This window comes from Pan troglodytes, chromosome 3, assembly GCF_028858775.2.
Source record: "Pan troglodytes isolate AG18354 chromosome 3, NHGRI_mPanTro3-v2.0_pri, whole genome shotgun sequence".
Taxonomy (NCBI): domain Eukaryota; kingdom Metazoa; phylum Chordata; class Mammalia; order Primates; family Hominidae; genus Pan; species Pan troglodytes.
In genome coordinates this window covers 94,458,979-94,484,750 of record NC_072401.2, presented here as the reverse complement: position 1 = coordinate 94,484,750, position 25,772 = coordinate 94,458,979, and the positions used below count along the sequence as shown (strand labels likewise).

Below are 25,772 nucleotides of genomic sequence, written 5' to 3'. Positions count from 1 at the left end.
AAGTCGTGTGGGATTACCTACACCTACTTTTAATTTCAAAATTTCATTCTGACCTTTTCTGGGCAAAACACTTCTTTCTTTTTCCCCAGAGCAGCCTGTGTGGCAGCCTTGCCTAAATGGAGCTTATGGGATTTGGACTCAATTATGTTTCAGTCTCCTGGAGTTTCTTGTTTTATTGATATGATTCTGGATCATAAGGATAATGAGCACTTTGTGAGGACACAGCTTGTTCATGCAGGCCAAAGTGGGGGACACAATCAGTCTCTGTAAGTTTTATAAAAATGTCCTTGTAGCTCTTGCACCATTTTTTATGAAAAGTCTATGTGCAAACAGGAAATAATTGAGAAAAAAGATGACATCACAGTTATTAGGATGAAATACACCAATTTGCTGGAGGTAGAGGGAGAGCACCAAATGAGAAGGGAACATTCACAGACCCCTACAATTATGGGGAAAGGACAGATGTTAATGATATTTGTCTTTCAAAATGACTTCTGGAGTATTCTCCATGAAAGAAAACTCTCTGGTACAGAACATCCAAACTAGGATAAGTGTCTTAAACTTCACTGACTGTTGGACTTGCCTTTTCTTACCAGATGGCTCTATTCACGACTTGATCGCCATTCTTTTATTCTTAGAAATAAGTCTACTGAAAATAGCACAGGATGCACCTGCCACTCCTATGCAGAATGCTTGTCAATACCTCTAAATACCTTCTCTACCACTATTCTCACTCATTACATTGGGTGGTAATAAAGCCACTAAACTGATGGCATAAAACAAGGATTGGTAAACAATCCTTAAAGGGCTAGATAATAATATGTCAGGGTTATTTAGGTTATATTGCTTTGTTACAAGTGCAGGACTCTGCTACTGTAGCTTAAAAGCAGCCAAACAAAAGGCAAATAAATGAACATGGCTGAGTTCCAATGGAATTTTATTTACAAAAAGAGATTTCAAGCCCAACAGTAGTTTGCTGACCCCTGGAGTAGACAATGAGGACGGACCTAATCAACTACTCTCACAAAGTCTCTCTTAAACAAGACCTGGACTGAATTATTCTACTAATTGAGAACACCTGGCATTACCAGAGGGCGAGGAGGTCACATAGGAGGTAATATTTGTTTGTCTTCCACCCAGCGGGTTCCTGAAATTGGGCCTAACCCTTCCCTCCACCAACTCAGGCAAACGAGGCCCACTTCCAGTACTATAACTTTTGTATGAAGATTACCACCCTTCTGAAGACACATGATTTGAACATTAGGGTAGCCATAAGAAATTTTCAATTGTTTAAGTAAAGATCAGCAGAAGATAATATAGTACACTAATGAGATCTCTCCAAAGTGAGGCTACCTTTATTTATTTATGGGAGCTACATGGAGCAATATCTGTGAATCCTGTGGGCAGTTTATCCTACTATGGGATTCATCCATTATAAATTTTTTCCCTGAATTTCACTGAAGCAATCAATGGCACCACTTCTGCTCTGGAATTCATTCAGGTCAGCTTCAACTCACTGGCCAGGGTATTTATAGATGATAGGTTTTGCCTATGGGCAATGGTGGAATCTTTGTAACCACAAATAAATCCTTTTGTATCTAAATTAATGCTTCTCACCAAGTGGAAAGGTTTATGCAGAAATTTAAGGAGAGAGCCGCCTGGCTTTTTAAAGTAAACTTCAGTGGTTCATAGTATTTGTTCAGCTGACTGGGTCCAGGACCCTGGTGGGCATGGTTGAGATCAATCCTGCTCATTAAAGTCCTGTTTATAGTCTCTTTAAATAAATACAGATGAGAAAAACTGAATGGATTTGATCCCAATCCCCACCATTCAGATTAACTAGAGGAGTGGCAATCTCATGGGGGAAATTTACTATTAGCCAACCACGTTGTAGAAAGAATGTGACTATTACATTATTGGGAGACAATTCTCCATAGGTCTCCTGTGTTACTACACATTTTGAAAACAGGAGTTCTTATTAGGGAACAAGACACATGGATTCCCCAAGCTCAGGGTTTCTCAGCTGCCATACAAGCCCATTACACATAGGGTATTCACTTGAACTGCTCCACATTGCTTTGTGGAACTTGAGGGCAACAGAAACAGACATTACTATGAGGGTCATGCTGCTTGCTGTACCATGAGTAATAAAGTCTCTCTAAACAATCTAAAAGCCTAGTATTTTCCACCAGCATCCATGAAAGTGATGCAGGCTAACTTGCTAGCTTGCAAATAGGATAAAATTCCCAACCTTTTACAATTTCTGACAGCATTACATCACAAAAGTTAGCTGTAAGATATCCCAGGACTATAGATTTTCAGCCAGGAATATTGCATTCTCAAATTTGGTATTCTATTTGCAAAGAAAAAAGAATAGTTATTGAGCCAGGCAGGTAAACAAAGTTTGAGAGCCATCAGAGTTTACCTTAAAAAGCCAGGTGGCTTTCTCAAATTTCTGCATAAACCTTTACTGGGCTAGAAGCATTAATCTGACAAAAAAATGATTTATTTGAAGTTGCAAAATTTCTACTTTTGCCCACAAGGAGAAGGCAGCTATTTCTGTTACAGATAGGTCAGCCTGTTTTGTCCCAATGACTTTCTCATTTCCATGCTTTCAATAATAAGTAAACCTTCCTAATTGACATATAGTATTTTCCCTTGGCATTATTATGTTGGAATTCTGAGGGCTTGAAGTCACTTTACTGAAAATGATTCTATGTAATTTATACACTTATTTTTTATTTCACAATCTGTTGGAAATTAATCTTATTCTTATATCTATAATGTTAAAATACCTTCATGGCTGAAAGCAAGGACAGGAAGAGATCATATTTGAATTGGGGCTTCTCCACTTACTGGAAGTTACCTGACCTCCCACTACCTCAGCTTTTTCATTTGTAAAAATAATAATAATAATAATAATAATAACTACTACAAAGGGCTATTATGAGGAGTAAACGAGATAATACACGTAAAACACTTAGAACAGAGGCTGGATATAGTAAATGTTCTCTATTAGATTAGCCCTTATTATTACACTCTTGGGTGATAGTTTATTGCAACCCCTTTATACTGATAAATGATTAAAATCATAGGCTCTGTCAGACGTTAAATCTCTGATCTGATACTTCCTAGTTATGTTTTTTGTGAACAAGTTACCTATCACTTGTTCCTGTCTCCCTATTTGTAAAATTGTGACAGTAAAGTTCTTACTTCACAGAGCTACTGAGAAGATCAAATGACATGATATCTCATTCTAGTGTCTGACAAATTAAAATGCTCAGAGATATTATTTTTAATATCTTAATTGCTGCAATATTTGATCACACTTTCTATTGGTAGGGGGGCTGTTTCTCACATATTTTTGCCTCTTGAAATACTATTAACTTCCATAATCAAGAGTGAAGTCATTCCATAAAGCCTTCTTCAATCACTGGTGCCAAAATTAAATACTTCTTTACACACCAGTAGCACTGAGTTTACATCATTCATAACACTTAACCCACTATTTTCTCTATTAAGAAAGACACATCTGTTGTTAATTGTAAGCCTATTAAAGACTAAGACTATGTTTTGTAATGCTTTTTATCTCATAGTTTGCATTGCACTGAGCAAGTGAGCAATGAATATTTCCAGAAGGACGTATTTTTAAAAGCTGAACACTTCCTAACCTATTTTCAAGCATTTTAAAACGTGTCTTGAATCAATCCATTCAAATAAAGTTTCCACATTTTTTTCATCTTTTCATCTGTTTACTTGGAAGCAAAGATATCAATTTTCTTTGTTAAGGAATTTAAAGTAGACATTTATATTTTGCCCTTAATTATAATTAACTGCTTTTGAAAAGGAGGTTTCTCTAATTAACTTGATATAGAAGTCTAAATCTTTTTTAAAAGTATATATTTTTTTCTATACAAAATACATTTTTAATAACATTTGGCCCCAGGAAGCTGCCTAATTCCATCCATAGATTCCATCCATAGTTAATCCATTTCTTAATGAAAGCAATTCTTCATAACCAAGATAAAAGTCACATACAATTCCAATGTTTGAACTTAAAATGATGACACTGATGAATGGATAAGTAAACACAAGTAGCCCTCTTCAAAGTACAAGGTATTTGGATAGCTTGATGTTTATTTTGGACTCTAGTCCAATGCTTTACTTGCAAGATTAATTGTAAGTATTAAAGGGAAATTTTCTTTCATTAAACAAGGGCATTACTGGAAATAATGTTAGTGATAGAAGCAGAAATATTTTTCATAAATTATTAAGCTAAATAAGTGAAAAAGCAAGTTTATCCCAAAAATAAAAGAAAATTCCTAAAGCAAACCTCAGATCTAACAGATGACCCAGTCATATATTACATAATTATTCCATCTTATTTACTCAAATAAAAACTCAGGAGAAAAGAATAAGAAATTTCAAATATGCATAAATGATTATGTGACTATATATTTATTTAGTATATATTTTCAAAATGTAGTTATCTCACCCGTAATAAAAATGTCTTCTTTTATACAAATTACCTGACTATAATATATGTAGGACTTGGAAACAAACTAACAAGGAATTTTCTTTCTTCATGGTCATTTATAATGAAAGAGTAATATTCTTGTTTTAATGTTGAGAAAATGCCTTAATCAAAAGTTCCTTTTCTGTTCTAAATCCCAGCACTTTGGGAGGCCGAGGTGGGTGGATCACGGTGTCAGGAGATCGAGACCATCCTGGCTAACACGTTGAAACCCCATCTCTACTAAAAATACAAAAAGAAAAAACAATAGCTAGGCGTGTTGGCACGTGCCTGTAGTCCCAGCTACTTGGGAGGCTGAGGCAGAAGACTCTCTTGAACCCAGGAGGTGGAGGTTGCAGTGAGCCGAGATTGTGACACTGCACTCCAGCCTGGGCAACGGAGGAAGACTCCATCTCAAAAAAAAAAAAAAAAAAAAAAAAAAAAAAATCACTTTCATAGTACTAACTGAAAAGTGTTCTCCCCCCTTAAATAAAGAGTTACTGTTTTTAAATTTATTATTTCAATATATGTTTGATCAGAGGTCATAAGAATATCATTTAAGTAAAAAAAGAAAATGCCATTTAAGTTATAAAGGCCCCAAATAATCTGACTGTAAGAAAATCAACAGTCTTATTCAGCATGTTGATTCCAAAGAGTTTATTATGTTCACTAAATAATCCTATCAGGGAATTTCAGGCTTGTGTTGAGTTCAATCCTTACTTTAACTGATGAGCCAATTATTTTTAATATCCTTTTTGTTTATTTTATTCATTTCAGTCTCTTAGACTTTGTTCTGTGACCCCTTAATAACGTGAATTAAGCAACAAAAATAAGGATTTCCGTCTTGGAGACAAAGGAGTGTGTCTCCAGAGAGTGCCACAGACTTTGGCTGAAGCCTACCCACCAAGTTTAATAAGACTCTGGCTGCCAAAACCCCATGCAACCATTGAATATTTAGGGCTAAATGTAACTGCCACTTGCTCTCCCTCCCTGAGAGTCCACAGGAGCTCTTTCTTATTTGTTGATTCCTAGATTTCTGCCAACTTGTTTGTTCTCAATTCTATTGATGGCACTTTCTGGCCGACTCTTGTGTAACTGTTCTCCAATATTGTTCACATTGCTGGGTAGCTTAGGACAAGAAGGCATTTTTTAAGATGTTTATTTACTTATTTGCAAGGAAAAATAAGTTATGCTACAGAGAGTTAAATCCTCTCTGACTTTCTTTTCAGAAAACTGTAAAAACTGAACCCATTCCTACTGAACAGGAAATTTTTCCAAGACTCCTTCTCAAGACATAACCTCTAAGAAAACACATGTTTCAAAATAGGCATTCTTTATCAAGATCTGTTCATTTCCCCTCATTTGGTCATACTCATCTCTATTTTATTTCTGCCACAAATAAGAGGGAATCTATAGATTAAGACATTGGGGATCAGTCAGTCAGTTAGAAAAAAGGTAGATAAATTCAGAAAAAATAAATGTGAACAAAAATATTATTTTGTTTAGTTGTTAATGAAGTACCAGTAAATATACTGAGACAAAGCATTTTATTCTCAAATTATGATAAATTTAGGGACAATGCTTTGTGTTTTACCTTGGAAGATTAAAGAATTTTTTTTTTTACTACTTAGTACTTTTGTGAGACTTCCTACTGTAGACAACATATAATATGAACTGTATGGTGATATAATTTTAGTGACTCCAAGGAGTTAAGTACTGAGTAGGTATTAAAGTCTACACAAGGGTGTAAGCCACATTTGTCAGATTTCATTTAGCCAATTAATAGAAAGAGGTAAATTTTCAGTGTTCTAGGGTTATCCAATATGATCTTCTGCATTATAGAGAGGTATACATTTTTTTGAAAGGGAAGAAAGACGGTGTTGTTTTTATGACTAAATTCCCATTAGTTGAAAAATCAAGATGCATTGGAATCAGATTCTCTCTAGAAACATTTGTAAACTAAGCATTAAGTAGGTACAGGTATTTATATTTAAAGTTGACTTTATACCAAAATGTTGGACTTAAATACATTAACTCAATTTTCAGTTGCTGCTATGTTTATAAGAAAAATATGACAAGACAAGAAAACCACAAATAACAATGAGTAAGACCCTTGAAACTTTTAAGATTTAATGAAATTGCTTCTCATGCAAATATCAGCTTACAAAACCTACACAAATTATAAACACTTACCGTATTCACTATCATAGAATATAATGAATTTCTGCCAGGCATACTCTGTGACCACTCTTAGGATAACATCATGCAAGTAGACAGGTGGGCGAACTGAGAGAGTGTAGTCATCATTCCTGTTGCTCCGGGTGAGTCCACAGCCACTCCTTGGGGTCCCAGCTGTTGAGCGCTGAATGAAGAGGTGGGGGATATGCATGGCGTCTGCCAAAGACTGGAGGGATCCTGCTGACGTGCAGCCAATGGAGCTGACCAGGGCCAAGATGCCTTGATTCATAAGTTCACAGGCTGCAAGAAAGCACAGTAATATTCAAAATGTCAATTGGTTTCACATATTTTTCCCTTTTTGAGAAGCACTGGATGGATAAAGCTTACAGATTTTTTATATAGCTATGAAAATGTTTTAGAAAGGAACATTCGATATGAGGAGATCCTCAAATTACAAAGCGCTATTGGTATTCCAAGAATTCTGCGCTTATTATCTATGTGACCTTGTGCAAATCACTTGGCTTCTCTTGGCTCGGTTTCATCATCTGTAAAGAGGGTAAAATAGCATGAATCTTGCAGGATTATTGCAAGGATTAGAGAAAACAGTGTCTGTTATTTGCCTCTCACATGATAGATATTCAATTAGTGGTAGATAAACTTTTGTAATTATCAATTTATAATTCAGAGAAAAGATAATTCCCTACTGAAGGCATAATACAAGGTTTCAAAAAGTAGATAATATGTAAACCAGTGAATAAACAGAAAGATGAAGGTTTGGAGGAAAGCATTTCTGGCCACAGAAAACAGAACAATTCTGATATCTAAAAACTTGATGACATTGCCCCTTTCCATAAACTGGAGAAACAAAAATGTTTTTGTTATTTTCCTTGACAGTAAGAAAGCTTATGTTCAAATCAAATCAATTCAAATACTACATTGTAGCCAGTGTCTCATTCTGGTTCCTAGATCAACAATTTATAATTCCTATTATATGGTTACAATCTATTTTTATTTCACTTTAACTCTTCTATGTGCATACCTCAAAATGTACTTAAAACTAGATCAAATATAAATTATAAGTAAATGTAAAGAAATTGTAAACACAGAAAAAAAGAGTGAAGAGGTAATGTTTCATAATGGCAATCTTTGAAGATAAAAAATTAAAAATAAATTCAAAAATCAGTGAAGAAATCAATGAAAAAATTATTTTCATTTTAGAAGCTCATTTGTTATAACTGGTTCAGCCTTATTTTAGATTTTAGGCATTCTAGGTATAACATTCTTAAGATTCAAAATTTATTATAAATTGTTTTACATAGTTCTTTAAAAACTTAAAGGAAAACTTAATGGTAAGTTCTTGTATATAATTAACTGGCCAGTTAATGAAGGCTGATTTAAAGTGCAAGCTTAAAAGTGCTGTACTAATGATAAGCATATCATCATCAAATAAATTTATTATTATTATTAATGCTAAGCCAACCAATACATGCAAAATAATGAATAATTATTTGAGACATATTTTTCAAGCACTGCCTCATGAAAGAGATTATACTGATTTCCAATAAATGTGAAAGCATCAAGGATGTATTTTTTTTTTTTTTTTTTTTTTGAGATGGAGTCTCCCTCTGTTGCCCAGACTGGAGTGCAGTGGTGCGATCTTGGCTCACAGCAACTTCCGCCTCCTGGGTTCAAGTGATTCTCCTGCCTCAGCCTCCTGAGTAGGTGGGATTACAGGCCTGTGCCAACAAGCCCAGCTGATTTTTTTGTGTGTTTTTAGTAGAGGCGGAGTTTCACCATGTTGGTCAGGCTGATCTGGAACTCCTGATGTTGTGATCCACCTGCCTCAGCCTCCCAAAGTGATGAGATTACAGGTGTGAGCCACCGTGCCTGGCCCAGATGGATGCTTCTTAGACCATAACATTGTGAGGTCTAATTTTAGCAAAAATCGTATGTTCTAGTCATGTTCATGAATTCAATTTTCATAGAAAATAATATAAGTGTATACTTATAATTTCAATGAATTAATGCAAAAAGAGTAGTCAAATTTTTATTTCATTATTTTGGTATATATGACCATTAATGATTTATATAAGCAAATAGTCACTTTTTAGAAGAGATTTTGGTTTGTAGCATTTAAAATCAAAATAAGAAGTGCCTTAAGGGGTACACAGTTGGAGTCAATCTTTAGATTACACTAATTACAGGAAATTAAGTAAATATAATATTTTACATACTTCTACCACAAAATTTATACAGTTATAAACATTGAAATTTGGGGAAAATTTTACTTTCAATATTATATTCTGTCACATGTAACATGACAGGAAAATTGTCTGTTTTAATCTTCAGATTTAGAAGGATATATTCCAAAATGAAAAGTCATATATTAATCTTGCTTAGTAGATACATTTGCTTTAGCATAAAATCTTGTTTCTTCCAACCCACTCTTACTTCCTATTAAACACAAACTAAGCAGATACTAAAACCAGTTAATTTTGTATACAAAAACTTTGTTTTTGGATTACTGTTTGGTATTGCCTATCGTGCTATTCATATTAGCAAGAATAACTGAAATTTTCCTACAAAATCAAAATCGGAATAATCAAAAATTGCAGCCAGAAAGCATATAATGTCAGGCCTAAAAGATAATTTAGAGATCGTGCAGTCCAAGGATGGGAAATTGGCTTTACCTGCTGTGCTTTTGATGACTTGTTGGTAAATTGGCATCCTGGAACACTATTTTGAGAGTTTGAGACTCAATAAGAAAAAGTACCAAAATCATTTTGTCAGGTTTCTCATAGAGAGTGGGAGAGTGGTGGCCTGCAAGTTATAAATGCGCATCCCTCTGAGAGGGCCCAATCCTTTATTGTCAAGAAATCACAAATGCACCCACTTAAAAAACAGAATAGATGACCCAGCTCTCTAACCAATCATCCTTTTCACCACAACAAGCAAACAATGGAGTCTTGTAGTTGTATCCTTAAAATTTTGCATAGCGAAGTAAAGATAAAGCTCTAAATAGGGGAAAGCTCAATTTGAGATTGTTTTATTGTCAAGTTTGTTGAAAGGAGGTAGTCCCACTGAAGAGGAAAGGAAGAGCTCACACAACTAAAATGAATTGGGACTGGATGACTCAAAACAAAGCCGCAGTTGTGCACATATAAGAACGGGCCTCCACAGCAACCTGCCATTTCCCCTTCAAGGCTGTATTTGATGCCCATTTGGCCCTATTTTACCAAAACAAAATGTCGGTTGAAGCATGGCAGATAGAAATTGATTTGCTTTGGATCTATAGGGCCCTAGATGAAGGTTAGTATAAAAATAGGCTATAACTCATGGCAGCTGAAGGGAGATTTCAGGAAATAAAAGGCTGCAGTAAGAACAGAAGCAAAGCTTAGTAAAGCAGACTGCCTTTTGCAAGAATTTCATGTCTTGACAATTAAAAGACTATTATTATGAGTTGCAGTTTCATAGAATGCATAGTCAGTTCATTTGATATAGTATGAGAACTGAATTTGAAAGATCAGAACGTGTATTTGTTTATCAACTATTTTAAATTAAAATAATCTAAACCTACGACATCTCAATGGCATAGTTCTTTATTATTATTTCAAGCCTTGTGATTTATGTATACTATATATGCACATATACATAAACATCTATACATACAGATCATATTGAAAAGCTTGCTGGTTTTATGACTCCAGTTGTTGGAGATTCTGTCACTACCAAAGATGTTTGGAGCCTGCACTAACTGCCAAAAGCACAACTATTATTTTTATTATTTTTAATAGCAATTGCAACACTTTTGCCCTTTGTGGTCACTCTGCAGTTATGGAATTTAATTCTGCTCTATAAATGTATCCATTTAAGCTAAGATATATTGATGTACACTATCGTTTTCATTTCTTAAGCTAAATATTTTGAGTCTTTGTTTTCTTACTAAGTAAAACAAGATTAAAAATAAAATGCATAAAGAGTTAAAAAATTTATTACCTCTTACTGAATACTCAGTGAGAACTCAGTGAAATATTTTTTGGTAGCATCATCCTTTTTGAACATATATCTTCTTTGTGATCTTTTTTTTCTGACTTATTTATATTTACCAATTTGTCCCGATATAACTTCCTCCGGTGATTTTAAGACACATCAGGACTTTAGCACATTACATTCATACACAGCTGTGGTTGGAATGTGTCCCCCAAAGTTGAAGTATTGAAAACTCGATCCCCAATGTGTTGGTGTTGGGAGGTGGAATCTAATGTGATGTGTTTGGGTCATGGGGGCACTACCTTTCTGAATGAATTAATGCTATTATAGCAAGAGTGGGCTCCTTATCAAAAGACAGGTTTGGCCTCCCCTTGGCTTTCTCTTGCCCTCTCTTTGCCCTTCCTCCATAGGATGACACAGCAAGCAAGAAGGCCTTCTCCAGACGCCAGTGTATTGATCTTGACTTCCCAGCCTCTTGAACTGTGAGAAAATAAGTTTCTGTTCATTATAAATTACCCAGTCTCAAGTATTCTGTTATAGCAGCACAGAAGGGATTAAGACATACTTATTCATCAATATAAATAATCAACTTTCAACCACGTCCAAGGAACTTCCCTGGAGATCAGAGAATGTATATGACAGGTTCTATCCTCAAAGAGCTCCCAGTTTGTCCACCATAGTCTTTCCAAAATCTGCCCTGCATCACAATCAAAAGTGGAGATTAAAAATAGAGAGAGAGATGACTAAGTCTACTCCTAGAGTTTCTAGTTTATTCAGTCCAGTGTGGTAGTCATGTATTTGCATTATGAAATGTTACCTGAATAGTTCTGATGTGTAACCCTTTCTGAGAAACAGTAGCCTGGCGGATTGTAACTTCAATGCTCTTTCAAGTAATTGTTGCAGAACATCTAATATTTGTTGATTTTTTATTATTTTTTCAATAATCTTCAGTCATACTCAACAATGACCATAACTGGGCAGTGGAACTTCACTACTTGTGTATTCTTTCTATGATGACTAAATATAATCTAATTACTTTTTTTCTGTTTATTAACGAATCACAAATATACTATTTATGATTGCTTTTTTAATATTCCACCAAAAAGCTCCAGACATTTGCTTTTATACTTCTAGGAATACAGTAACACAAAACAATTTCAGCTTACCCAGACATTTAGAATTCTTTGCAAATATGATTTTTAGCAACCATCTGAGATGTGACATTTAGAAGATGGTCTATATTTGGGACCTCATCAATGTAGTTTGCCAGAAATAAAATCATCTGGAACTAATTCTTCCAAATAAAGCTTGCCTTTATATGTAAATAGTGTTACAAGGTCCAAGTTAATCATAATTATCTACTTAGGAAGTGAAAATACGAAAAAATATTTTAATTAAAAATTGTTAAGATTTTATTCCTTCTTACAAAATAGAACTGCTAAAATGGTTGATTACCAGCCATCAAATGAACTCAGTTGAGTAATTTTCAGTCAACTATTTTTTCACTCATCTAAAGCCAACGTGAACCTTTAATTATAATTAGTGATCCAAACCTGAGAAGAATTAAACATTTAACCTGGCACATGTTATAAGTCACCTTATTTTTCAATTTATATCTCATAACAACCGTGTGCAGAAAAGCTATTATTATTCCAACTTTCAAGTAAGAAAATTCTGACTCAGTGACATTAAATGCATTGTCCATCATACCACTAGTGAATCTGTAACACTAGTAAATGGCAGAGTTGGGGTTCAAACCTGACTTAGATTAGAATGTCTGGGCCATGAAGAACTACAAAATAAATCATTGTTTTTAAACAGAAAGGCCCATATGAAAAATTAGGAGGGTTTTTAACTCTCCCTTATTACAAAATTCAGAAAAATTCAGCCTCCTAGATATAAAAAAGAAAAAAAGAAAAGAAAGAAGAAGAATCCCTAATAGTATTCTCTTTTAAAAAATTTTTAGTTTGGTATTAAAACATTGATTCTCTATAGTTTTAGCTCCAAATAATTTCAGCTCCATGTGTTTATAAAGGAAAATTTCAACAAGGCTGCAAAATGGTACTGAGAAGAACCTAGAAAGTATTGAGCACACTTTTAATCAGACCTAAAGTGATTCTACCATCATTGATGTAATAAAAATGATAATGATGAAATATTACTTTATTTTTATTTTGTTTGGAGTTTAAAAAATGGTTTCACATACATTTTATCATTTGATCAGCATGGCTAGATTGAATATTTTCCTATTCCCCTTTTCAAAACTAAATTGAGGCTTATGTTTACATTGCTATTAAGTAGTAGAGACAAGGCTGGAACACATATTTTTTGATATTTACTATGTATATTTATACATAATTTATATATTTTCATAAGTTTTATAAAATTTATATATAAAATTTAAAATACAAGACAAAAATTAGTAAATATACTAAATGCAATTATATGATATAATTACAAAAATTAGTAAATATACTAAATATAATTATATTTAGTATATATAGTATATAAATATACTTATATTTAGTATATATAGTATATAAATATACTTATATTTAGTATATATAGTATATAAATATACTTATATTTAGTATATATAGTATATAAATATACTTATATTTAGTATATATAGTATATAAATATACTTATATTTAGTATATATAGTATATAAATATACTTATATTTAGTATATATAGTATATAAATATACTTATATTTAGTATATATAGTATATAAATATACTTATATTTAGTATATATAGTATATAAATATACTTATATTTAGTATATATAGTATATAAATATACTTATATTTAGTATATATAGTATATAAATATACTTATATTTAGTATATATAGTATATAAATATACTTATATTTAGTATATATAGCATATAAATATACTTATATTTAGTATATATAGTATATAAATATACTTATATTTAGTATATATAGTATATAAATATACTTATATTTAGTATATATAGTATATAAATATACTTATATTTAGTATATATAGTATATAAATATAATTATATTTATATACAGTATATAAATATAATTATATTTAGTATATTTACTAAATATACAGATATTTACTAATATAATTATATTTAGCATATTTACTTTATAATTTTTCAGTGATAGATTTCATAGCTCCCGATTTAAGGAAATTCAGATCAATCTCCTATCTTTTTATCTTTTTATTTTAGTAACAATTCTTCAAAGAACACATATATATGTGCATATATATACCTGTACATTATATATGTAAAATGTATTTCTATATCAGGCAAGTACCAGGTACTCTGGGTGCAAAATGGCCCAAAATAGGCAAGAGTATAATGGGTGAGACAGAAGATATTCATATGAATGTTTAATGACATACTGAGTAGGTTCCAGGCCAAAAGAGAACGTTATTCTATGATAGCCCAAAAACATTTTTCCTCAACTAGAGATTGGGGAAGCCTTTGCTACAGAAGTGACTATAGAGCTGCAATTTGAAGGGTAAGTAGGAACTAATTAAGTGGATGGAGGTTACCTTGACGAAAAAGAGTAAAGAAAATGTTTCCAAAAGAAGAAATAGAATGTGCAAAGATCCTGTGACACAGAGATAATGAAATACCAGAAAGGCAGAAAGAGGAGCCAAGTGGCTGGAGTGCAAAGAACATGGTAGAGAGTGGTGCAAGGTTAGAATGGCGGGAGAGGCAAGAAATATGACCTATGATGGAGTTTGTCTTTTTGTTATTAATATGAAGGAGACCTTCACATGCCTTAGCGCCACTATTTATCCACATTTATTTAACTGCCTTTAGTCTTGTATTTTAAATTTATTTATGAGTTGTGTAGCTTTTCAGAAATTGTAAAATTATATACAATGAAATTGTCAGTCTTTTAGGACTGTTTTGCTTAACCCTGTGTTTAGAAAGGCCTTTTCCCAATAGCCTGCAAATTTATAAAATTATCAGTTTATCTAAAACAACACCTTATCTGTCCTATACTTAATAACTGATTGGCAGCTGATAGAAGATAAAGCAATTGCACTTTAGGAAACTCGGTGAGTGCAGAATGTCATATTTGGTCATTATAGGTAAAATTTAATCTTCACCTACATAATCATAAACATAACAAGCAAAGAGTGAGGATTAAACATAATTGTGGCAAGAATGATAATCAGATCATATTATATGTCTGTCTTTAAAACTTTTTAATCATCTTATAGAAATTCTATTTATTAAAATTATTGTTCCTTATAAAACTTCTTGGATTTGAAACTGATTATTTCTGGATGAATGACAGAATATTTAACATAGTCCAGAAAATTATATCCCATAAAAGTAAGAATAAAATCTTGAGAAAGATGTGGGGAACAGTGTGTTTATGTTTGTGTAAGAGAAAGAGAATGACAAAATAATATTTTACATTGCTTTCTCAGTTACCACTATCTACCTAGAATATCACAACCCAATCTCAGAAGTCATCTTCGATTATTTCTTCACTTTTGTTTCCCATGCTCCTCCATCTCAACTTGGTTATCACATAATGTTAATTTTACTCCTAATGTTTCTCAAAACTATTCTTTTTTGAAATATCTACTGCCAGTTCTTTAATTCAAATGATATCACCACACACTCAATTACCAAAACTGTCTTTAAGCTGGCTTGACTTTACAGCACTTTCTCCAATCATCTATACTGTAAGCAATCATATCTATTTTTGAATCGCATTATGTAATTCCCATGTTTTAAAGGTCATCAATAAAAGACTGAGGGACTGCTACATACTAGAAGAGACTAAGCAGGAATGACAACTTAATGAAATATGGGATCTTAGGCAAAAGCCCTGAAACAGATAGAAAAGTCATTAATAAAGAGGTTGGGCCGAAGCAGGTGGATCACTTGAGTTCAGGAGTTCGAGACCAGCCTGACCAACATGGTGATACCCCGTCTCTACTAAAAATACAAAAATTAGCCGGGAACGGTAGCTCCTGCCTGTAATCCCAGCTACTTGGGAGGTTGAGGCAGGAGAATTGCTTGAACCCGGGAGGCTGAGGTTGCAGTGAACCGAGATTGCGCCATTGCACTCCAGCCTGGGTGACAGAGAGAGACTCTGTCATTAAAAAAAAAAAAAAAAAAAAAAAAAAAAAAAGAGGTTGGTGAATTTTGAAGAAGGTCTGTGGCTCAGTTAATAATACTGCATCAATATCCAATGACTATTCGTGATAATTTCACTTTCATTATATAAGATGTTAACATTAGGAAAAGTGTAAAGAATATAAGGGAATTCTTTTTACCACTGTCGCATTTTTCTGAAAATCTAAAACCAATTTAAAATAAAAATTTAAAAACATAAAACTTCCAATGTCATCATACAACTTCTGCAAGTGAAAATCAAACTCTTAGCATGGCATGCAGAATTCTTTATGACCTGACACTGATTTACATTTTCATGCTCATCTCTAGTTCCTATTCCTTGCTATTGTATCTTCCTGCCATTCCATACACTCTCCCACCGCCATGCTATTTTAATTACCTTATTTCTTCAGCAGCCTATGTGCTTATAAAAAGAGATAGTTGCTCACGCCTGTAATCCCAGCACTTTGGGAGGCTGAGGCAGGCTGATCACTAGGTCAGATCGAGACCATCCTGGCTAACACGGTGAAACCCGTCTCTACTAAAAATACAAAAAATTAGCTGGCGTGGTGGCGGGTGCCTGTAGTCCCAGCTACTTGGGAGGCTGAGGCAGGAGAATGGCGTGAACCCAGGAGGCGGAGCTTGCAGTGAGCCGAGATCGCGCCACTGCACTTCAGCCTGGGTGACAGAGGGAGACTCCATCTCAAAAAAAAAAAAAAAGAGAGGTAACTTCGACATCCCAATACTTACTGAGTATTCCAATTCATAAGCATTATACATAACTTCATTTATTTAGCTTTTTAAATAATTTAAGCAATATTTTGTAGTATTCAGTGTACATGTCTTGCACCTTTGTCAATTTATTCTTAAGTATTTTATACTTTTATATTTTAAGTGGTACTTTTATTTTAATTTCCAAATTTCATTGCCAGAAAATATGGAAATACATAAGATTTTGTGTATTAATCTTATATCATGAAACTTTCTTAAACTCACTTCATCTAGTTTCCTTTTCTGTAGGATTTTCTACAGAGAGAATCATGTCATCTGCAAATAAAGGCAATTTTACTTCTTTCTTTCCAATCTGTATGCCTTTTATTTCTTTTCCATGCCTTATTGCACCAGCTGGTACCACCAGTCCAATTTTGAATAGATGTAGTAATAGCAGCCACCCTTCCCCTTTTCCTGATTTTTAGGGAAAAATATTCAGTTTTTCACAATTGAAAATAATATAACCTGAAGGTTTTTGGACTATGCTCTTTATGAGTTTGAGGAAGTCTCCTTTTATTGCTGAGAACAGAGTTTGCTCAGGAATAGAGCTGTTCAGAGTTATCAGGAATGGATGTTAGATTTTATTGAAAGTTTTTTCTGCATCTATTGAGATAACCATATGGTTTTTCTTTTTTAGTCTGCTAATATGGGCAATTACATTGATTGATTGAGGATAATGCTGGCCTCAGTAAATGGGTTAGAATATAGTCACACATTTTGAATTTTCTGGAAAAGTTTGTGTATAATTAATGTCATTTTTCCTGAAAAGTCTGGTAGAACTCACCAGTGAAACTTCCTGGGCCCGGAGTTTCAGTAGTGAGAGAGTTTATAAAATCAGTCTTAAAAACATATACAGGCATGTTCAGGTTATCTGTTTCTTCAGGTGAGCTTTGGTAACGTTTATATTTCAAGGAATTTGCCTTCTTCATCTAAGTTGTCAAATTTACTGAAATAAAGGTGTTTGTAGTATTCCCCTGAAATGTGAAGTGATGTCAGCTCTCTTTATACGATACTGATAATTTATATGATATCTTCTTTGATCCCAACCAGTCTGGATAAAGGTTTATCACTTTTATTAATTTTCTCAAAGAAACAGCTTTTGGTTTCATTGATTTTTCTTTGTTGCTTCTGTTCTCTATCTCATTGATTTCGGCTCTGATCTTCATAATTTCCTTTATTTTGCTTAATTTCAGTTTAGTTTGATTTTCTTTTTCTGAGGTAGAAGCTGTGATTGTCAATTTTAGACCATTCTTCTTTTCTAAAATAGACATTTAGTCCTATAAATTTCCCTCTATGCACTGCTTTAGTTTACCTTCTTTCTGCTGAATTTCCCCTATTATTCATGTATGTTATATTCACCTTTCCTGCTAACATATTAACCCTAGTTACTTTTACAGTCACTGTGATAATTCTAACATCTAGGATATAGCTCAATCTATTTTTGTTGCTTTACATCTTGACAATGGATTGTTTTTTCTTACTAATGTTTCTTATAATTTTAGACATATTGCTGTAAGAGACTGCAGACTGAGGTAAATAGAATATATTGATACAGACTCTCCTCCTACCAGGCTGTTGGTGTATGGCTGTAGCAATCTAGTCAGGAATTGATATGGATATGCATCTTGTTGTTGCCCTCACTATGTCCAGTGCACCACAGGCTTTGGATTCCTCTAGCAGCAGGCTGCTATTACTTAGTAGTATTTAGAATAGGGCCTGTGTTGCCAGAGATTTTTCCTCAGTGCTTCTTTTTCTCCCTCAGGTTTTAGTTGTCCCTTCACAACTGCACCAAGTGGAGGTGCCTCTGTCCTCTGTGAGTCTTGGGTCCTTCCCCTGTGGTAGACTTCTGTTGTGTGTTACTTTGCATAAGGTTATCGCGGACCTGGTCCAGCCTCCGTTTCACACAGGTCATGTGCAACTTGGGCCTAAGGGTGTTGTCACTGTTACTGCCCCTCATCTTTGAAACACCACCTTTCATTTGTGATTGGTCTCTGGAGAGTTTCCTGCCTCCCAGAATTTGCCAACCTTGGCTTATATCTGTGAAAGATCCTGGAACCAAGACGGTTTCCTGACCAGCTCCCAGGAGTCTTTATCAGTAGCAATAGGTCTTTGCATGTACCCCATGGATAAGAGGATTTTTCCCCCTTCCCCAAGATCTTAAGGCTTTTACTTTCTAGGGATAAAGGGTGAATAGATGGGTAAAACATAGTCAACCCTTGAACAATGCAGAGTTTAGAAGTGTCAACCCCCACAGTAAAAAATTCACCTATAATTTTTGACTACCCCAAAACTTAACGATCAATAGCCTACTGTTGCCTGGAAGTCCTACTAATAATGTGAACAGATTATTAACACATATTTCATACACTAATATATACTGTATCTTATAATACAGTAAACTAGAGAAAAGAAAATATTATGAAAATCACAAGGGAACATGCATTTACAGTACTGTACTATATCTTCAACACCATAAGTTTACATTATCTGTTTATAAGATAAATTGTCCGTCTGAAATACCAGTCAAACTCAGCTGCAGAGCTCAGTCCACGGTACACATCAAGCAATTAAACATTTCTTGTAATGTCATGGCTTCTTTTTTCTGCCTCTTGGAAACACTTCCAGCATCACTAGTCGCACTTTGTATGGGTCCCATGGTGTTATCCAAGGTTTGCAGTATTGCACTAAACTTGGTGAAAAATATGCAAGAACTGTGAGAGGTTACTTTTTACTGCATGATACAATTTACTGGAGAGACAAACTGCTCACACTATGTTACTTGCAACATTTGACCTCACCACAGTTGCAACTGGAGTTGGCTGTGAAATTATCACAGTAGTACAATATGTACTACAGTTAATTTTATGCAGTTATAATTTAATGCCACATTTAGACATTTGTTTATATTTCTTTAGACTGGGCATGGTGCCATGTAAGGTCTGTAAGTGTGTGTGTAAGTTTTGATACATTTTAACTTCCCATAATAGATTTGTGTAAATTTTATAGTGGTAAATGATAGACTAGTATCTAGTCATAAAATAGACTAGTATCCAGTTTACCTCATGAATTAATGACCTACCTAACCATTTCTTATTTTTTAAAAATATTTCTAGGCTATACCATTCATATGTGAGTCTTTTTTTTTTTTCAAATAGTTGCAAACCTCCAAGAAAATTTCCAATATATTTATTGAAAAAATCCGCATAAAAATGGGCCTGCACAGTTCAAACTCCTATTGCTTAAAGCCCAAGAGTACTATGCCTGGTCCCCTGCAGCCACAGTTCCACTCAGGAGAGCTCTGTTTCATATCCTTCTGATCCCAACTTTCTCAACAGCACTTGCTGGAAGAGTACTTCAATAGCTTGCAAATAAGTACAAACTCCCCTTGTGTCTGCTATTCCAAATAAATACAGTAGTTCACACTTAGCCTTTATGAGTTCATAAAAATTGCAAGTGATTCTTCCTAGCCTGTGTGGAAGACAGTAACCTCTTACTCCTAGATTATCTCTAAGGACAGACTGTTTTGTGTTCCGTCTCTCTTTGAAAGTACTTGTCCCTCTTTGGATTTCGGGTTATTTGGTTACTTTGAGAAAAGTTACAGCTTGAAAAAAATTAGAGTTTAATAGATTTTTGGCTTTTTCTCATTGTGCAGGTGGGAAAAAGTGCTTTGTATCTTTTTACATTCAAAGCAGAGGAGGAAGTTTGCTCCTTGATTATTCCTATAACATACTTAAGTGCTTGTTGCATTGTAATTACCTTTATGTGTCAGTCTTCTGGATTTGACATTGTGTTTTCCAGTGCTTTTTTTGACATTGTGTTTTCCAGTGCTTATAAACTTACTCACTGTTTTTAATTACATTTAAACAGATTTTAAGTAGTAGTTTTGATTAGAAAGAGTGCACTGCTTCTGAATAGCTCCATGGATAATTTTTTTTCTTTTACGAATATTTTATCTATTGACAGCTTTGTCATTCAGGTACACACACTACATAAAGAAAAATCATAACTCTTCATGGGAACTCTCTTATCATGGCCCATGGGCCCTATATAAGCTTCCGCCTGGCCATGAATATAATCTAAACTCCTGTTTCCATCAGCCTTTCTCACTCTATTTTGGCTCACTCATTGGTTAACCTGTTTTGTGAATTCACTTTTCCTTCTATTTCTTCTGTATGGAGTACTCTTCACCTAGATATTCCTTCATCTTATTTCTTCATGCAAATCCTCAGTTCCTGCAGCCCCACTCATTAGCATCCCTGTTATTCTTTATGTCCTGACCTTACTTAATATTTTCCTTAATAGTTATCATCATTTGATTGTATTTTATATATCTATTTCTCTATTTTTACTCTTTCTTCCTCACTAAAATATAAGCTACATAAGAGCAGGAGCTTTATGTGTTTTGCTCAATGCCTTATGCCCTAAACCTAGAACACAGATTGGTCTGTTTTAGGCACCTAATGAACATGTCATGAATGAATAATTGAGTAAACAGGAAAGGTGTGGTCTAATCATTAGAGCAGACATGGTGTAAAGTAGGTTAGTTATGCTATACATGTCCTGTTAGCCCTAGTAGCTCATTTTATGTTACTCAGATTTTACTTTTTTTACAGAAATAATCCACTCCTGCTGATAAAGAAGATCCCTAAATGGAGTCAACAATAGTATGAGGAAGAGAGTGGAAAGAATCTGCCCTTCATAAGAAAAGTGTTGTTTGGCATTCCCTATGCACACTATTTGAAAATATTGATATTCTTTTGTAATAAGACTAGAATATATAAGCTCTATGAGAGGAAAGATACACATTTTTAAAAACTCAGATGTGCTTGGCATATAGAAGAGTTCAGTAAATATTTCTTAAACTGTGAGTATAACATGTAATAAATTAGAACATTTAATTCATAGCTAGAAATTCATAGCTAGCATACTCCACAAAAGCTTTTATAGTAGTGATATATCAAGTACAGTCTGTTGCCTGTTTATTCTGTAAACATTCATTTCAAAAGTGCCTAAAGTTTTATTTGACTAAAATGATCTTGTAATAAGATATATTTTAGATAATTTTAAAATTGGCAGAAGAATGTATTTTGGTTTAAAATGAACTTAAATGGCTATTCTATTTATTTTATAGCAACTATCAAAACTCATATGACCTTGGTAATATAGTATATTCATTCTAATTCATTATGGTTTCTCTTTTTTCTTCTATCTTTAATCAGTGATTCTATCTTGATCTGATTAAGACATATAGTTGGCAGCAGGAGCTGGATCACAGTTATCCATTCATGAATCAATCATTATTATTACAATTTTTTGATAATCACATTTCACTTAGCATAAAATGCATTTGGATTTATTCTCTGCCAGGAAGTAATCTTTTACCATCTGCAGTTTGTTATCATATTCTAATTTCACTAATAATGCCTTTCAACTTAGTAGCAGAAGCATTTCTATTTCTGGGGGGAAAAAACTGTCTATGCACTTTACAAAGCTATGGAACAGTGCATGAGGTCAGAAACACTATTTAATGGTTAGCTTGGCCCCTGCTAGCAGCAATTATGAAGTGAAAGGAGATAATTCCTGAAAAATATAGTATAAAATTTGTGGCAAAAGACAGCTTTTCACTCAGTCATGTGGACTCCTTTCTCTGATATGTTTTTATAAGTAGTATTGTGCAAGTTTAAAAGGACTGTATTTAAATATTTGACACTAATACTTTTTGTGTGCAACTTAAATATAAAAAGGTAATGTTTCTTCTAAGTGAAGACATAAAATCAAAACACTAGGCTAACAGAAAAATCTTTCTAACCATTGACATCAGCATGAAAAAATTAAAAACTGAAACAACCAACAACCAAGTAAGCCCCCATTTTTCCTACTATTGCCTAGAATCTGTTGCTTTCAGAGAAAAGGCATGAGTAAATGTGCTCGCTCTATAATCTAGAGGCCTAAGGTGTAAGTGAGGCATCTTGATTTTTAGTTCCAGTTTAGATGTGAATCAGTGTTGTGCTTGGGCAAAAGTCATTTTTCTCTTTGGGTTTCAGTTTCTTCAGGCATTAAAGGCGGTGATTGACCGACAAGATGGTTTTCAGGCACCTCTCTCAGAAGAAAACATAACGACATTTCTCTCTTACTCTCTTCTCCTTGCTTCAATTACTGACCAGTCCTTCCTCTAGCTGGCACATTCTAACTTAATTGGTTACCTTTTGACCTGAGAAAATTCTGTTTCTTCAAAGCGGCTTTACATACTCAGGATTCATTATCAGACATTTTTACTTTACTGTTTCTATGTTGGGGGTTGGGTACTACTAGAGTCAGTACACCCTTGTAAGCTTACAGTGATAGCAGTATGATGAAATCTATTTATAATATGCCTTTTAAATAATGTCTTGGTATTTTGGATATTTTTCCCCCCACTGTGTAAGGGTTTATGGGCTTTTCAGAGAAATGCTTTCCATTTACAATGAAACCAATTTCTTCTAAGTATATATATACACACATGCATATATATATACACACACACACATATATATTATACACACACATATATAATATATAATTATATATTAATATTATATGGATTGATATAGTTTGGATGTTGTCCCCACCCAAAACTAATGTTGAAATGTAATCTCGAATGTTGGAGGTGGTGTCTTGTGAGAGGTGATTGGCTCATGGTGGTGGCTTCTCATGAATGGGTTAGTACCAGCCCCTTGATACTGTCCTTGTGATAGTGAGTCAGTTTTGGGAGATCTGGTCACATAAAGTGTGTAGCACCTCCCTCCTCTCTCTCTTGTTTCTGCTCTGGCCATGTGACGTGCCTGCTCCCCCTTCACCTTACACAGTGATTATAAGTTCCCTGAGATATCCCCAGAAGCCAAGTAGAAGCCAACATCATGCTTCCTGTATAGCCTGCAGAACCATGAGCCAATTAAATCCCCTTTCTTTATCAATTACCCAATATCAGGTATTTCTTTATAGCAAAGCAAGAATGAAATAATACATGGATGTATATAAAATCACATTTAACACCTTCTCTTCCCCCACACCTCCCCGCAGAATAGAAAAGAGGTAAAGCTCTAACACGAGATTACTGAATTTTTTTTTTTTTTTGTAAATAGGAAAGGCTACTTTGAGTAGGAAATTATGTTTCTTGTGGATATATATCAAAGAAGCAGTCTCTAGAAATAACATTTCTGATGAAGACATTCTCTTCCCTATATCTTTACAGGAAACACAGTAATCTTGTATAATTGATTACATCTACTATGACATAGTTCCCTGAACTCTTTTCACAAGTGATATCCATAGAAATTGTTTTAACGAGAGTTAGATGTTCCAATTGCAAAGAAATGTTCTGTCTGCAGTAATAACATAATGATATTTTCCATAATTCTGAAAATTTCATTTCAAAGCCTTTTTAATCTCCTTTCACCCCCACAAATGAGGCAAATACAGTACTATGATCACTCTTTACTTTACACATACTTGTACACAGTGACCATTGTACTCTGCTTGCCTCTTAAGGTTTTTGCTAGTCACAAATTAAAACATGTATCAGAAAGTCCTTTCAACAGCAAAGTTATACTTTACTATAATTTGCATTACCATTATTCACATTTTTTAAACTGAAGGATTCTAAAGTATAGCTTAGCATAAAATGCATTTGAATTTATTTGGAGTTATTGATTACTGAAGATCATAATCACTTTGAGATTAAAGTCTATAACCAGTGATTCAATCAACTATTAAGGATATGCCCAAATGAATAAAAAAGAAAAGGTAATACCAGGTCTTCTCACTCTTTAGAAGCTTACAGTTGCATTGAAGATTCTAGGCTATTCAACATTAATCAAATACAGGTGAAATATTTTAAAAAGGCATATAATTAAATATGTAAATATTACTTAGGTTCAAAGAGGACACATGCTGTAATATGATTGGAACTAATTTAGCCTAAACTAGTTGGATAATCTTTGCTTAAGAAGCACATTAACTCTTAAGTCCTTTAAAAAGGGTACCAGTTTTTAATTATTTTTTTTACAGGCACAGTGTCCCTGCTTAATAAATATTTGTTAAACAAATAATAAGGTGGCTCTTGAAAGTTTTTTTTTCTAACTGAAGAGGAAAATCTTTTTCTTGATCTTAGCTTGAGCTAAAATAGGGTAATCATAAGCGCTATGGTCTGAATGTATGTGTTCCCCCCAAATTCATGTAATAAAATCTCTCTCAAGGTGATGATATTAAGATGTAGGGTCTTTGGGAGGTGATTAAGTCGTGAAGGCAGAGCCTTATAACCTGATGAAATAACTTCAATGGGATAAGTAACCTTATAATAGAGGCCTGATGGAGCTTCCTTCCCCTTCCACCATAACAGAACATGGGCCCTTACAAGACATCAAATCTGCTGGCACTTTGATGTTGGACTTCTCAGCCTCCAGAACTGTGAGAGGTACATTTCTATTGTTTATAAATTACACAATCAAAGGTATTTTATTAGAGCTGCCTGAATTAACTAAGACAATAAGGGTGCTTGGCAAAAGAGATAATTTAAGAATTAATGGAAATACCATCTCAAAAAACATGTACTACCTCTAGGTTTCTGGGCAACCTCACTGCAAATAGCTCAACTTGTAATGCAGTCATCAGAGAAAGGCTTGTCATAATTCAGTAATCATCCCTTATTTACAGTTTTGCTTTCCATGCCTTTAGTTACCTGGAGTCAACCATGGCCTGAAAATACTAAATAGAAAATTCTAGGAATAAGCAATTCATAAGCTTTAAATTGCATACCATTCTGAGTAGCATAATGAAATCTCACACCATGCTGCTTCTTCCCTCCCAGGATATGAATCATCCACACTGTACATGCTACCTACCCATTAGCCACATAGTAGCCATCTGGGTTATAAGACAGACTGTCTCCATTATTAAGTAAAATAAGTAGAGCTTGTATTCAAGTAACTCTTATTTTACTTCATAGTGGCCCCAAAGTGCAAGAGCAATGCTGGCAATTTGAATATGCCAAAGACAAACTGTAAGGTGCTTCCTTTAAGTGAAAAGGCAAATTCTTGACTTAATAAGGAATGAAAAAAAATCATATGCTTAGGTTGCTAAGATCTATGATAAGAAAAAGTATTTTATCTTATTATAAGATAAAAATATTTCTACATAATTCTGAAATTATACAA

At 33.9% G+C, this 25,772-nt stretch overlaps 1 protein-coding gene across 3 annotated transcripts in view; it reads right to left on the bottom strand.

Moving 5' to 3' along the window:
- The window catches only part of GRID2 (glutamate ionotropic receptor delta type subunit 2), a 1,611,884-nt gene that overhangs the window by 686,899 nt on the left and 899,213 nt on the right, over positions 1-25,772 (bottom strand). For all 3 annotated transcript variants that reach the window (XM_054682694.2, XM_054682695.2, NM_001164703.1), the window contains 1 exon segment: positions 6,707-6,991. In XM_054682694.2, coding sequence (XP_054538669.1) covers positions 6,707-6,991 — 285 coding nt within the window.